The sequence below is a fragment of the Clytia hemisphaerica genome, unplaced genomic scaffold (assembly GCF_902728285.1).
Source record: "Clytia hemisphaerica strain Z4C2 unplaced genomic scaffold, Clytia hemisphaerica genome assembly, whole genome shotgun sequence".
NCBI lineage: Eukaryota > Metazoa > Cnidaria > Hydrozoa > Leptothecata > Clytiidae > Clytia > Clytia hemisphaerica.
The window spans coordinates 150983-167578 of NW_027104209.1; the positions used below are offsets into that span (position 1 = coordinate 150983).

The window sequence follows — 16596 nt, forward strand, 5'->3', positions numbered from 1 at the left end:
CCTTACAGATTTTGCCTCCAAAAATTTTTGTAAATACTTTTGTAAACAAAACTTTTTACTAAATCAAGCTTTTTGTGCGCGGTCTTTTGCACACGATGTGCTATCATATCTTCTTTGAAAGCTACTTAAAGACTTCTCTTTATTTCCCACCAAAACATCACAATTTGAAAAAGAAGTCTAGGGACAGCAGTGCGATCCCCTGGGACTGAAAGGGTTATTAACAGTAAGTGAAAATACAGGCCAGATATCAACAGTCCTATATCTTTTGACTAATCAGTAATGTTCACCACAACTCAGAAATACAGTCTGACGGGTCTCCTGTCTAATCTGCATATGCCTCAATTAATTGACTTGTCTGGTCATGGTTTTCTTACTTTGTATATGACTACTCGAACAGCTTTCACTAAATGCCCCACAGAAAGATCATGTCATGCACTTCTAAAGCTTTTAATGCTTTAAAGATTAAAGCATTAAAAATAATCAGGATCAGGAATAATTGATTGATTGATTGATTGATTGATTGATTGATTGATTGATTGATTGATTGATTGATTGATTGATTGATTGATTGATTGATTGATTGATTGATTGATTGATTGATTGATTGATTGATTGATTGATTGATTGATTGATTGATTGATTGATTGATTGATTGATTGATTGAGGCATTTGCTTGAAAACAAAATTATATTCCATTATAAACAAAAAACTTGAAGAATTCATGCAGCTTGATAATTTAATAAAATCTCTTTTGCTACTTTGCCTAATAAACAATAGTCAACAGGATACTGCATATAAAATTTATCAAAAAGTTCTGTGCCATCTTAAATTGGGTGAAATAGAAACCAATCCTAGTTGAGGCCCGGGCTCCACTTGCGCACACTGTTGGTCAAAAGAAAAATAAAGGAATGCCATTGTGGTCCATTCAGACATACAGTCGAGAAAAGTTGAAATGCACCTAATTTTTTTTTAAAGTGCGTAGTACTTTTTCATAATGCAATCTTTTCTCCAAGCTGAAAGGATTGAATCCATTAAGATGATTGCAGCGTAGACAATGAAGAGACGTGCCTTCAGGAAGCTAGACTTTTTGAGTTTATAGCTATATACTTTCACTTTATGGTGTTTCTGTATGACTGTCTGTGTACCTAGTCTAACCACCGTTAAATGCCTTTGGGAAGGTCCCTCCTAACTTGGAAAGCCAGAATTGGAGCTATTTTACCAAACCACTGGAGCGTAAGTTATTTAGGGCATACCGGATAAGTGGGATTGGGGAACCCGGGAACCTAAGTGGGAACCTAGATAAGTAGGATGGGGGAACCTAAGTGGGAACCTAGAAAAGTGGGATGGGGGAACCTAAGTGGGAACCTAGAAAAATGGGATGGGGGGACCTAAGTGGGAACCTAAATCATACCTGAAAAGTGGGATGGGGAAACCTAAGTGGGAAAGTAATATATGTGGAGTAATTTGTTATTCAATAAACTGTCGCGTTCTCCTAAACTATTACTTTCCTCCTTTACTTTTCAATAACATTCTGTAACATTTTTACTATATTCGCACATGTCCAAGGGACTTATCACATTTTTAAGTCAATGATTAATTTTCATCTTGTCCTGGCTTTCTTGTTAAATGCTTTGTTTTGAAAGAAATTTCTTCAGAGTTTATTGTTCAACTTGGAGAGGGAATTTTGTAAACATAGAATTTTTTTTAATAGCAGTTGCCTGGGGAATCAGATATATTAGAACTCGGAACCTTATACTTATTCCACAGAAGGACTCAGAAGCAGATTATCAAAATAAAAACACATGATATCTTCTAAAAGCTACCTCGATCCTTGCTAAAATGGCCAAATCAAATAGTCTGATATCATTCTGGTCTTTAATTTTCTTTGAAAAAAAACATCTACAATAATGTTTTGGAAATGTGAGTTTACATAGATTGAATAGTTTTTGTTGAAACAGTGTTAGAGTAAATAATCTTTTAGAGCTTGAGACTGGAATTGACTGATTTTTACCAACAGATTTGAGTCGGAGAGTTTACAAATAATGACCCCTGGATTGAACTGGGGTTTGAGGAATTTAAGAATTTCAAAACTACCTTTAAGTTGAGAAATTTCTGACTGTTTAACCATGGGGGATATACTTTTGAGGTTGGGGTTGTGTAAGAATAAACCTTTCTAGTTATCAAATTATCTTTTTTAACACTTCTTTTTTAATCTATACTATATACATTAAAGGGAGAAAAATAGATTTTTAATTTCTATTCTCTTCATGGGTTTACATTTTATTGTTCCTGAAAAAATAGCTTATATTGTGCCACTTATTACAAGAAAAATTTTTAATTAAAAGACAATGACATTAGACATAAAGATTTTCAACATTTTATCTAATTTTTACAATTTTTGAAGAAAACTGCCAATAACCAAATTCTGCCAGCTTCTTTTTAAGCAAGAAAAATAATTTTTGCTGTGAAACCTTTTTTGGAATGTTTCCTGCCTGGTTAGTAAAGCGTTGACTTAAAATCATTTCAACCATGCTGCAACAGCTACAAATACACCAACATATATCAGGTACATAACAGGCATCATATACCGTGCTTTTCGATCCACTGAGCTTCGAATCTCTTTCCGGATGTATTTTGGGCTGTTCTTTCCTTTTGTTCCGTCTCTCTCACTTTGAGTTGTCACAGCCATTACCTAAGTTAAATCAAAATTTAAAACTTTTATATTATGTGATTTTAAGATAATCAAGAAAATAAGAATTTTTGCCCATCATTTAGTTAAATTGATGCCTACTTGCACCATGTATGAATATCTAGATGTGTTTATTTATGTTTCAGTATTGTCACTTAAGAATGTTGGATGAGTTTCCAACAATTACTACAGTACTCATATTTACCCTTTTGAGTTTTGAGTAATTTTGAAAGGACTAAACTATGTGACCTGTGCTAAACATCATTATATTCTTGTGTGAAATAAAAACTTATCTCTCATCGTGCTCAGTATTGTTGGTGTTTGAAGGGCTGTTGAGAAATTTGCCAATATTAAATTATTTACTTACTCTGTTTTCTTTTCTTTCTGCATTAATGGCCAATAAAAACTCAATTAAAGTCAATCCTGTGAATGCAATATTCCCTAATAGGTAAATCTGCATAATAGACATTTGATCCACATGTAAGGTTGAGCCTTGGTAAAGGACAATGGAAGCCAGAAATGATGTCACAACAAGTGCGACTCTAGCAGGAATGCTGGATGTTGGTAACCAGAAACTTGCCCAGGTCAGAGAGACCAACAGTGAGCTTGGAATGAAACCTCTTAAAAGAAAGTATTGAGATTTTCTTTTCATCACAAAGGTTGCAATCATGAATTCGTATTCAATCTTAGTGATTGGGTAAACATACTTTTTTTGATCAGTTTTAGTATCAACGATTGATAGTCCCATCCAGGTGTCAGGTTTTCTGTCCCGACCATCCCTCATTTTGTCAATAACCACTGGATCCTTACTCCAGTGCAAAGACATGACTCCAGTATTATACAAATAGGAAATCATCATCAAGTTGCATGATTGCTTGTCAAATGGATACACGATTAGATCCATCTCACAATGTGACACCACCCTCATTCGGCTTGATAACCAGACACGACCTTCAGGGTATATCATCACTCCAGACAGGTCGTTTAGAAATTTGCTACTTTCTGTATATTTCATGTTTCGCACAAACAGATCAGGAACCCAGATGTTGTCATATGCAGTGTCTCCTATGAATCGAAAAGAAGGAAACATATATGGGTATTTTTTTACCTGTCTTTTATTCTCGTTATAGACACTAATGAAATACTAATAAAGAGATATAAAGTTAATAAACGGAATTGCTGTTATTGCTGATCAAGTGGATGATCTAGGTGATTGTTTTGGTCAAGTGTTTGGATGCTGTGAAAGAGGGATCCTGTTTGACAGATACGTGTGGATGCTGTGGAAGACAGATCCTGTGATATTTATGTTGTGTTGATGTGGATGATCCAATCACGATTGATTTATATAGACTGTTCCTGTTGTCATACCTTTTGATTGGCGTTATTGCAGCAAGCATTCCAGTGGCTTGTTTGGATCTTCGATCTATCTCTTGGAGAAGAACGCTGATATCTGGTGAGTCAATTATTTACTATTCAACATATTTCATATACAATTTTTGTAGTTTTTAAAATAAATTGTAGATATAAATAAAGGCAACGAGTGTTAGCATTTAATCAGATCGTGAGTCAAATTGGTCAATTGATTTTGTGTCACTTTTATTACCAGAGCCTATAAAACTAGTTTAATCAAGTTTTTGTTTATGTACAAAATAGTTTGGGGCTAATAGTTATTCCAAGTACTTTTCAGTCCATTTCCCTTGTTTCAAACCCTCCTCTTCATAGTATTGCAGAGTAATTTATGTACAGCTGATAAAACCCACACTATGGATAAATGCATGTCGGTTTCTAATTGAAAATAGATTCAATTGGTTTTGATCCATTGAACCAATAGTTAAACATCAGAACTACATAGATTAATCTTGACTTTCTCTCCCAGAAGGTTCTGGAGTGCAATTTTTTCCATTCAGTTCTCAATGGGGATACAATCATGGGGTACTTTTCCAGTGGTGTTGAAATTTAGGATATTTTTTACATCAGAATGAGTTTTTAGCCAATTTTTTCAGTGGGTCAGGGGCTCCGCTAGGTCTGTAACACAGGGGTGTACAACTATATGATATTGATTAAAGTAGGGAATTGAAGATTTATATTATAGAGAAAACAGACTTTTTTTTCAAAATGTGGAACAATTCTTACATTGTTTGGGATTGGAAAGCGACTACTACTTGGCTAGTCCACACTATCTATTTCCAAAAGATGTTTTTCCTTCTCTCTATGTGAAAGCTCAGCCCACTCAACGAAAGAGACCATCCCTTTTTAGTCAAGATGTTCAGTCAGCTTGAAAATGATATTGTAAACCTTTAAAAGTTTTTAACAGGGAGATGTTTAAATATTGATGATATTTTGATGGATAAAATAGCTAATGAGTTAATTCAAAGCAGATTTTAAATACACAATCTTTAAGTGATTTTCACTCAAATTATATATTAAAACTCTCAAATTGTATTTGAGAGGTTATGACAATTTTACAATTTTATCAAAATTGTAGATAAATCCTTTCTTTGAGTAATATCAATGTTTCAGCCTAACTAACCCTTGTCTTAATTTTGGATTTGACGATATCAATCGAATTTTCTTTTCTGTCAAATATAATATAAGATATCATATATACCTGCAATAAGGATGTAAGAATCATTGTGATATTTCTTGAAGGCCAATCTTGGATCCATCCAGTCCAATTCCAAGTACATTTCGACTTCAAAGGTCATTTCCACTGTATTCAGGTTACCAATATTTAAGACGTATATTGAGATATTGATATTGACCGTTTTATTCTCATCTTCCAAGAATGGTATTTCATTCTTGCTGTAACCTGTCATATTGATATTATTTAAGCCGGCTAATTTCCCATCACACAATCCAAACAAAAAGATAATCACGAGTGAAATTTCAATCTTCATATTATTCAAATATTTTTTTTCAGATATCAATTTTTTTGCTACTTCTTCATTCGACGTTTAGATATTATTTTAAAAGTCAAAAACTGCACCCGATTTTCAAAGTTAACGAACATATTAAAAATTGATGAGAAATTAGTTATGAGATTCTCATTTTGTCAATTTTAAAGTCGTACATAATGACGTTTTAATGGTTCTTTAATCCTAAACCTTTGATATCAAAAGACTGGTATTGTTTATTTTCAGAAATTTCTTTGTCTTGAACCAAAATCTATAACTTTTTGAAAATGTCAAAGAAAATTTTAGTTATATTTAGTTTTCATACATAAATAATGGATTTTTCCCAGTAGTTAACTCGAAAATAACCAAAGTTGCTCAAACTCAAGCTTATAACAATTTTCTTTGCAATAATTAATTTTTATTTTTAAATTTTAGTGCTTTTATTTTGCTATTAAGATTATCCCATTATAATCAATGTGCTGTTCTGATCAAAATCAGCATGGTGACAAAGCGGGCACCACCAAAGTTACCTTTATCACGTGAAATATTATGATTACTTTCCACTTAACATTGTCACCGAAATTACAAAAGTCACGATAAACACCATGTAGATAAGAGGGATGATGTACCGCGCTTTCTGATCTACTGGGTTGACCATTTTCTTTTTGTTGTGTGCTAAAACTCCTTTTACTTTCGCACCTTTCGTTTGATTCACGATTGATTTCATCTAAGAGAATAAAATACGAGTTATGAGATAATACAGTGATCTGATGAGGATGGTACAACCAACGAAGTATAAACCCCAAGGGTTAGAATCGAATCTCCTTGGTAGGATTTGAAGCCACTAAATTTTACCAAAGTTGCGCGGCCTTGAGCGGCCCGTGTGGTTTTTATATAAATTTCTGATTAAGAGTAAAATTGTCCGCTAGATTAAAAAAAAACCACTCGAAAACAAAGAAATCGCTAAATTCAATCCGTCATCAAAAATACGACGCATCTTTTGAAGGCTTGACTTTTTCTCGCCTGAGAAAGGTTAAAGATTTGCTTCTAACCCTTCGGGCTTATACTTCATTGGGTACAACTGGAAATAATAGACCCTGTCAGATAGATTCTTTTGAATTATGTTGATTTTAGCTTTATTTCTTACCTTAACAATCTGGTGTTCTTTTTTTACTGCTAGCAAGTATTCAAGTAGGGTTAATCCAATCAAAGCAATATTTCCCAATAAAAACACTTGCATGACTGTCATCTGATTGATATGTAAGGATGAGCCTTGGTAGAGCACAATAGACGCCAAGAATGAGGTCAAGATAAGTGCCACTCTAGCTGGATAGCTAGTTGTTGGTAGCCAAAAGCTTGCCCAAGTTAGACAGACCAACAATGAGCTTGGAATAAAGCCTTTGAGGATGTAGTACTGGGTTTGTCTTTCCAAAACAAAAGTTGCAATCAAGTATTGGAATTTGAGACCACTGTTTTGGTAGACATAACTTCCTTCTGTTGTCAATGTCTCCACAAGCTTCAATCCCATCCAAGTATCAATTTGTGACTTTCTACCATCTCTCATTGTATCAACTGCTACCGGGTTTTCACCCCATAGTGACCTCAATACCGTTGTATCATAATTGAAGGAAACAATCATCAAATTACAGCTCTGGGAATCTAGTGGAAACATCAGTAGATCCATTTCACAATGCGCCACCACTCTCATTCGACTTGATAAAGTAACAAAGCCATCTGGATAGATAATGACTCCAGATAGGTCAGTCAGAAATGTGCTGCTTTCAGAAAATTTCATATTGCGAATGAATAGGTCGGGAACCCATATGTGCTGATATGCAGTCTCCCCTGTAACCAAACAAAAATAGTGCTTTATGATTTGAATGTTTCATTATCTATTATCGTTATTACCACTGACGTGACCCTTTCTCTGTAACTTCAAATCTTCAACTATGATAGCCTCACATTGGCAAACGCACGTGCCTAGTAGTAATAATTTTTTGTTGCTCTTTAAAAAAAGCTAGTTTGTCGAGTTTCAGAACCCACTGGTATTCTAGGATCCCTTTATCAACAAGACAATCATTCATTCTTGCCTTTCATGTTGATACTGTCCTTCCAAATGACTGTGTATAGGCTAATTTTGAAGCTGCTTGAAGACCAGCTTTATTCTCACTCTCAATACTTCAAATTTGTTTTTTCTTAACTGAAAACGCTCTCATCATCCAGGATTCAATCATAAAAATCTTATATGAAAGGATTTCTGAAAATTTCAGCCCTCAGCCTTTTTAAAGAAAGTTTTAGGTGTAGCGAAATGATATACTGCTTAAAAGAAACGAAAACGTTCAACAGCTAGTTCAAAGTACTGCACCAACCAAAAGAATTTTGTATATTAGGACAAAAAAGGTTGAACAGTATAAACAAACCTGGGACAAGGACATAAGAAGCGTTGAGGTATTCTTTGAAAGCCAATCTTGGGTCCATCCACTTCATATCAAAATATACTTCAACTTCAAATGTCATTTCTTCCGTATTCAAATTACCAATGTTCAAAACCGTGATCGAGGTTAGAACGTCCAAAGTTTTATTGTGGTTTTTTAAATAAGGTATTGAGACCTTACTGTAACCTGTCATGTTCATATTTTTCAAACTAGCCAGTTGTCCGTAGCAACAATACATTTGGAGCCCCCAAATTACTGTGAAGGCTTTAATATTGTTAAAGTACATCATTTTGACCAATTTTATTGAAGTTGAAAACCTATTTGGCTTGGTGAATATACTTTTTATTTCAAGCTTCAAGTTTTATTATTTTACAGAATTTTAATTTTTTATTACCTTTATCAAATAGGATAATTATGTTAAAAATTAATGAAGCTGTTGTTGAAGTCCATTTTCTTTTTCTTTGCACTTTGGTGAAAGTTTATATCAGCATGATTTTTTCAGTTAAGAAAATAACCGAGTGAGTTTTTTTTTACACAACCAGCTGGTTTTTAGTAATTTTTCTGTTTAAATAGTTTTGAAAGTTTGAAATATTTGAAAAAGCTCACAGAACAGGGTCTTTTTAAAAGCAAAATTGTTTCTGTTTTGCTGTTTCAATGTTTTTCATCATAGCTTCCAATTATAATACAAAGACATTATCTAGCACCACCTACCTTGAAGGCCAGAATAGGGGGAATAGGCTGATTGCTTTTATATTGTGACCATCAGCCTTACCTAGCCTTCTTAGCAAGCAGAAACTTATTTATATATTGTAAGATTTATTTGATATTTGAAAATGCATGAAAATGATTATATTATCATATATTACAAAATTGTTAACTACGACATTAAATAACGAATTAGGATAAATAAAGTGCTCAATTGCCCAATTACACATTACTAGCATCCAGTGGCGTTGTGGCAGGGGGGGGCCGGGGGGCCATGGCCCCCCCAGCGGAGCTTTTTTGAAGGGGCGCCGAAGACCAAGGGGCGCCAAAAGAGAACTTTTTTAAACGCCCCAATCTTAAAAATCATACTTTATGCGCCTTAAATTGCGCCCAGGACCAATTTTACTGAGATAATTTTAAAATACTTGGAATTTTTTTCGCTCGCTTCGCTCGCAATACAGTTAATTGGTAACTTCTATGCAATCTAGCTAATTTACAAGTTTTTTTTTGTACAATATAGCATTATTAAATGAAAATCTAACTGCACCCCAAAACCAATATGCTAACAGACAACAATATTGAAATCATATAACATCATTTTTCGCTCGCTTCTTTCTTTAACTTTCTTTTCACTCTAGCAAGTGTCAAGTTTGTCTACTTTTATTTAGTGATTTAGGTTATCTTGGCAGTCGATTTAAAAAAAATTTCTAGTCGGTGGGGACACCACTTTGGAAAATTGGGGGGGGGGGCATTAAAAAAAATTGACTTTGGCCCCTCCAGAAAGATTTTCCCACAACGCCACTGCTAGCATCTTTATACTCAAAATTTCATGTTTGTCTAGCAATCACCAGATTTTAATGTGAATCGTTTGTTTAGCTGTAAAGTATTCTTTGCTCGGATTTAATCTTCCTCTTGTCAAGCTACTGCTGTTCGCCGATCCATTGCCTTCGTTTTGAAAGACATGAAATTTTAAATTAAGAGCAATTTCCAATCTCTTTCCACGACTTCTCTGCATGATATCAAAATAGGAAGTTTTTATTCTTGATTTAAGAAAAATAAAGCTGCAACAAATACTCCAACATAAATTAAGTAAAGAATTGGGATGATAAACCGGGCTTTCCGATCAACCGAATTTTCCGTCTTTTCTTTATTGCGTGTCGTTGATTTCCTTTCATTTTCATTGGTTTGATTTTTACCCACGTCGACTGCACTTGTCATGTTTTTCTTCTCCTTTGGCCAGAATTCATTTTCTTGCGTTTCGTTTGCGCTGTTGAAAAGTTCATTCCGGATCGTAGGTACAAGCTGAAAATGAAAAAATAGTCATTATAAAAAACCCCGGTCTGGCAATGTATTTATTTAGCTTTTTAGTTAAATTTTCTTTTGTTACAAAGTTGCGATTTGCATACTTTTTGATCGCGTTACCAAAATCTCCTCTTGGGATTGGTCTATTTTCTGATCACATGATCAAAAAGTTTGCAAAATAAATCGATTTTGGTACGAAAGCTCGATCTTTTAACAATAAAAAGAGACAAAAGCCTTCTAGACCAGTGTTTTTATAAAATGACTATGATGAAAGTTTAAGGAAAAGAAAACAATCAGAAAATATTATTATTCAACTTTCTATTTATTTCTATCTTCTGTCAGTATTATGACTTCATCTACTTGTATATAATTCGTAAGGGCATTTCATTTTGACGTTCATTTTCATTTTCTCTATAAATCTTACCCTCGGTATCTTCATATTGGGAAGGGGGCAGATTATGTGAAAAAGGAAGCCAGTTTCGAGGTCGAAGAATTGGGGTAAAAAACAACCTTTGAAATTCTTGATATGCGCAAGTCAAGATTACGTCATTTTTCGGATCGGAAACACCCGAAAAAAACTTTGACCCCTGTGTTGCTAATGTGTTTTCGGGTGTTTCTGATAGGGAAAATGACGTAATCTTAACTTACACATATCAAGAATAAGAATGTCTCCAAGGTAACTTTCTACTAAACGTTACCTCTGTTTTCTCTTTCTTCTCGTGATCTGCTTTGACGGCCATCAGGAACTCCATCAAAGTGACCATAATGAAGGAAATATTGCCAAACAAAAACACTTGCATCACTGTCATCTGAATAGAGTGTAATGTAGAACCTTGATATAATACAATTGACGCCAAGAATGACGTCACTATAAGTGCTACCCTGGCTGGATAGCTGGATGTGGGTAACCAAAAACTTGCCCATGTTAGGCAGACCAACAATGAGCTTGGGATGAAACCTCTGAGAATGTAGTACTGTGGTTCTCTCTTTAACACAAAAGTTGCAATCATGTATTGATATCTCAATCCACTCAATGGATACAGATAGCTATCTTCTCTTGTCAATGACCGTGTCAGTTGGAATCCCATGAAACCTTCAATTTTTGTTTCTCGGCCATCTCGCTTCTCATCAATCACCACTGGGTTTTCACTCCAATACATTGACAAGACAGCTGTATTGTAAAGATAGGAAGTGATCATGATATTACACGATTGAGAGTCGAACGGGAACATAAATAGATCCATTTCACAATGTGCCACCACTCTGATTCTACTCGACAGCTCGACCAAACCATCTGGGTTGATTGTTACGCCGGAAAGGTCAGTCAGAAATTTGCTGTTTTCAACCTCCTTCATGTTACGAACGAAGAGGTCTGGGACCCAGATTTTCTCGTAAGCTGTCTCTCCTGTGTAATTAGAAGAAACACTTTTGATTTGAAGAGAGATTTGTTTTTTGGTTTTGATGGGACCCTTTAAAAGGGAATTAGTGTATGACCAGAGTTATTTCGGGTCTAGCGTCAGTGTAAAGTGACACGATCTTTTTCAGACCGAATTTTACTTACGCTTTTGAATGTAATTGTTTGCCTATTTTGTTGTTAATTTGGGGAGATGCAATTTGCCTAGGGGGCAACTGACTGGACATCATTTTCAAAAAAATCCTTTTAAAACACGAAAAATAGTAATTCACGTAAAATGGCCATTCCATTTTATATCCAGGCCCTCTAGGCTTTAGAAAATTTATTTTATTTTCCAGGGTGTAAAAAAGTATTCTAAAATTTCCAGAGTGTAAAAGACTGAATTTAGTTCGTAACTTTAAGGTATGAAGAATACTATTTTTTGCAAATTTGTAAGGGGGGATCCAGGGGGGATCCACACATTTTCAAAAATTACTATTTTGCTTGAAAAGTTTGGTCCACCCTTATGTATGGATTTTAAATGGAACAGCCCAATCCTTGAGTCTTGACATTTTTTTTTTTTTTCTTTATTGAAACATAAACACAGGGTACATTACGAACATATAATACAAAATACTACTAAACATTAATATAGTCCCTCCCTCCGCTAGAAACTTAAGTTATATCGCCAGAGGTAAGGCTATGAAGAAAGGAAAAAGTAAAACAAGGTGTGACGTGGAGAGAGCTATGGTTGTAATAGACTAAAATAAGGCACCACTGAACCTTCCAGATTCATGGATATATTCAACGACAGAAAGAATTATAGTTTGATTTAAAATTAAAGTCAAGCTTTCATCACCGTATAATAAAAACCGACAAAAATAAGAAGGGTTTAGTGGGAGGAAAATAATAGTCTTGTAGTTTGTCGAATAGAGATTGTCTCGCATGGGAATATATAGAGCAGTGCAGAAAAAAGTGCTGAGTATTTTCAACTGAGTTAGTTCGACAACCACAAAAAGGGTCTAAAGTATCACGAAAACCATGCCTAAATTTGTGCTCGTTGAGATGGCTGAACCCTACCCGAAGTCGATTTAGAAAGACTACACCTTGATTGTCAGAAACATCAAAAACACGAGACTGTTTGGGTCTCAAAAATTCTAAAATTGCATTCTTAAAGGTCTTAACAGAAGGTAGATCTCTTATATTCGCATCCAGGACATTCCACTGTGATATTCAGTAAAGAAAAAAAGTATTACGAAAACGCTCAGTTCGTATATTAAGAGGATAAATAGGATTTCTTATGTTAACTGGCTCTGTAAGCCTTGCTGGCAGATAGTTACGTAAGTAAGATGGAGCTTGATTATTTATGATTTTATAGAAAAAATATCATTCTTCTGGCAAAGCGTCTGTCAGCAAGGCTTTCAAGGCCAAGTTCAGAGTATATTCTCTCCTGAGACGTTCCACGAAAGCAACCTGTGATAGCTAAGCAGGCATTGTATTGGATGGATTCAAGCTTCTGCACAAAAGAGGCATTTCCTGGGCGGTCATATATGATATCACCGTAGTCAAGATGAGGTCTAATGTAAGATTTATAGATGGTAAGAAGAGATCTTCTAGGTACATGTTTGCGAAGTCTGTTAATAAGGCCAATACCTTTATTGGCCTTTTTTATCTTCTCCTCAAGATGGTAATCAAAAGAAAGTTTTGAATCTAAGATAAGACCTAGATGTTGTTTTTGGTGCTCACTGCCAGCGATGTTAGTGTTATTGAAGGAGATTACTGGAACATTAGCAGGAGTGATTCTGCAGGTAAAATAGACTTCCACAGCTTGTTTAGAAGGGTCTGGGTTGAAAGACACCTTCCATTGACGAGCCCACTCACTTATCCTGGCAAGATCTCTGTTTAGTACCCCAAGGCTCAAGAGCTGGTCCATCACAAGGGAGAATAAGGAGGTATCGTCAGCAAAGATTTTAGGTTTTGACTCAAGGTTTAATGGGAGATCATTAATGTAAATTAAGAAGAATAAAGGACCAAGAATCGAGCCCTGAGGTACCCCAGCATTGATCTTCTTCCACTCAGACGTTTTCCCATTCAACACAACTCTCTGATGCCTATCATCAAGAAAGTTACGTATTAAGGAAAGCAGAGGTACGGTTACCCCATAAGATTTGAGTTTGAAAATTAAGCCATCATGCCAAACCCGGTCGAATGCCTTTGAAATATCTAAAAACACACCCCTGGTATCTAAAGAAGGGTTCACGTCAAACCCTGTAAAAATATCATGCGTTATGGACAACAACTGAGAAATGCAAGAGTCACCCTCCCGAAATCCAGACTGACATGGAGAAAATAGATTATTTGTTTCAAAATATCTGTAAAGTGCATCATAGATACACTTTTCAAATATTTTTCCAAACACTGGAAGAAGAGAAACTGGTCTCTAATTTTCAGCCATGCTCCTGTCTCCCTTTTTATAGACAGGAACCACATTGCCTTTCTTCCACTGTGATGGGAAAATGCCAGAATTGATGGAAAGATTGAATATACTAAACAAAGGTTTTACTAGAGAATCACCACAGATCCTGATCATACGAGAAGAAACATTATCCCACCCATGGGCCTTGTGTACGTTTAAAGAATTAATAATTGGCGCGATTTTTTCTTCGTCAAATTCAAGGTTATTTAGCATGGAGTCAGTGAAAAATTGTTCAGGTGGCAGTACGCTGCCAGTTTCTATCAAAGAACATTGGTTTGCAAAAAAAGAGTTAAAAATATCGGCCTTCTCAGAAACATCGCTCACAAGGACATTTCTTTCGTCGCGAATGGGTGGAATTTTAGGGTTTTTTCGTATGCTCAGGAACTGCTTAAGGGTAGACCAGTATTTCTTACTTCCGATGTTTGGATCATTTAAAGAATTGCCAAGACGAGAAAAATAATTGTCCTTGGCAGTATTGATGGCTAATCTGCACTCGACAACTAACCATATCATCGAGTGCCTGGCGATCTAAGGGATTTTGCCACTTTCCCCATCGACGATATATTTTAGCCTTATCCAGAAGCATCTGCTTTATCTCAGGAGTCATCCATAACGCATCTTTATCCCTGATTGTTATAATTTTGTTTGGGACAAAGTTAGAAAAAATGTTAAGGATATATTCAGAGAGAAGGGCGACGCGATCTTCAACATTGAGCCCCAGGAAGGTAGTGTCCCAATCAATGGCATTCAGAGCAAGCATGATTCCCCTTTGGTCAGCGCGAGAGAAGTCCCAAATCTTGCGTTTATAAGCTGGAGGGAATTTAATTTGATAATTTATTCTAACAAAAGGTATCTGGTGGTGACAACGGGAATTGAGGGAAGGTAAAACCCCAGATTCTAAAATAGGTGTTCGCGAAGATGAAAGAATAAGATCTATACAGGATGGAGAGCACCCAGTCTTGACATCAGCATAGATTGAAAAGAGTATGATTTAAAACTTTGTTGTACCTGAAACAAGAGCATAAGTAGCATTGTGATAATCTTGGAATGCCAACCTTGGATCTTTCCATTTCATTTCGAAATACATTTCAGTCTCAAAAGTCATCTCCTTGGTGTTCAGATTACCAATGTTCAATATGAACATCGATATGTAAACATCAACTGTTTTATTAGGGTTAGATAAGTAAGGTGTGGCAACTTTACTATAGTTTGCCAGGCTTATGTCTTCAATATTTGCTATGTTTTGTCCATCACATAATTGTATCAACAGCACGAAAAGAAGTGAAACCTTCATAATCTCCATCTTGAGTTTTGTAAAAACGAAATCATAAGACTGTTTTACATGTTTTTACAATTTACATTATATGATTTTGTATAGTTTAATTTTGTTTTAGCTCCTTGCTTCATATCCAATTTGATTAAATCAAGAAAAATTGTGAATAATTGATATTATTAAGCTATTGATTTAAATTGATTTTTTTCTAAGTCATCTCATTAATTGACAGTGTTTCTTCATTCTTCAAATCAAATTATTCAAATTTTGTATATGTTTACTTTTTCGCTTTCTTTATTGTTTTTTTTTTCTTTCTTCATGAACAATTGCCCCAGAAATCTGTACAGTTTTTAAACTTAGACCCTTTTTACACGCTTTTTTTTTTGTAAGAACGTCCGAAACTTTTGAAGGCTTCGGATGTTCTTAACTTTTTGGGTTTTAGCCTAAAAATGTTCTTTAAAGTGTTCTCATTTTTTTAATTTTTTTTTTGATATTTTGGTACAATTTTCATAAAAATTGCAAGTTTTACAGTCTGCAAAGCCTAAAAATGTTAGTAATTTTATGTTTTCGAAGCCTTATGTTCTTATATACTTTGTTCTTATACAGTGCCGTAGGAAGCATTTTCTTATTGGGGGGGGGGGCTGAAGTTTAATGACACCGCGAGGGCCAACCATGGTTTGGCCCGAGGCGAGGGGGGAAATTTTGAAAATTTAAGCTCTAGATTGCTTGAAAATGCACTCAAAACAAAATGCTTTCAAGAAAAAACAAGAAAAACTTTGCATTTTGCAATAACCATTTTTGAAAAAATTATTGGGAGGGGGGCATAGCCCCCCTTGCCCCCCCCCCCCCCCCCAGTTGCTACGGCACTGTTATATACTTTGTTCTTATACATAACAAAAACGTGTATATCTTCGAGTGCTACATTAGTTTCTCTCTCTGAGTTCCACATAAATATTAATCATTTTATCGTTGGGACTTTATAGTTATTCTAGTCTCGGCATGAATTAAAAGTTGTGAAATAATGTGAAACTATAACAGATGCTGAAAACTTTACCATAACATCTAGTCAAGATGTCATAAATCTGATAAACTTATTTTTCATGAATGATATGAAACGAACAGATAAAAGAGCAAAATTTCATTATAAGCGATAAATTAACACCCCCCTTTCTCGCAGTGATACGAACGGAAAGAAAACGACCAGGGACGGTATGGAAAAATCAAGGGGTTAATTTTCCCAAGGGGATTGGAAACATTTTGAGATCTTAAATCTGACTTGTGAAGAATTGTATATATTTCGTAATTTAAGTATGGAATGCAACCGGTTGATAACCAATTTTTTTTTTAACTTCAAATTTAATTCTTTCGCGAATAACTTTATATTGATTGAATGGCCATTGAAATTTTTCCATGGGAATTTTATGAATCA

At 35.0% G+C, this 16596-nt stretch overlaps 3 protein-coding genes across 3 annotated transcripts; all 3 read right to left on the reverse strand.

Annotated features, from left to right (window-relative positions):
• Window positions 1-2253: 2253 nt before the first annotated feature.
• Window positions 2254-5667, reverse strand: LOC136815486 (serotonin-gated chloride channel mod-1-like). The gene is made up of 3 exons (XM_067071932.1): window positions 5298-5667; window positions 3057-3754; window positions 2254-2692 (listed from the first exon to the last, which is right to left on the reverse strand). The coding sequence occupies exons 1-3, from the start codon at window positions 5584-5586 to the stop codon at window positions 2519-2521; spliced, it is 1161 nt and encodes a 386-aa protein (XP_066928033.1). The 5' UTR covers window positions 5587-5667; the 3' UTR covers window positions 2254-2518.
• Window positions 5668-5826: 159 nt separating this feature from the next.
• Window positions 5827-8415, reverse strand: LOC136815480 (glycine receptor subunit alpha-2-like). Its single transcript, XM_067071927.1, has 3 exons — window positions 8004-8415; window positions 6731-7428; window positions 5827-6310 (listed from the first exon to the last, which is right to left on the reverse strand). The coding sequence occupies exons 1-3, from the start codon at window positions 8305-8307 to the stop codon at window positions 6137-6139; spliced, it is 1176 nt and encodes a 391-aa protein (XP_066928028.1). The 5' UTR covers window positions 8308-8415; the 3' UTR covers window positions 5827-6136.
• Window positions 8416-9533: 1118 nt separating this feature from the next.
• Window positions 9534-15231, reverse strand: LOC136815482 (pH-sensitive chloride channel 2-like). The gene is made up of 3 exons (XM_067071928.1): window positions 14903-15231; window positions 10724-11430; window positions 9534-10025 (listed from the first exon to the last, which is right to left on the reverse strand). Exons 1-3 carry the CDS (start codon window positions 15195-15197, stop codon window positions 9759-9761), a joined length of 1269 nt encoding a protein of 422 aa, XP_066928029.1. The 5' UTR covers window positions 15198-15231; the 3' UTR covers window positions 9534-9758.
• Window positions 15232-16596: the final 1365 nt, after the last annotated feature.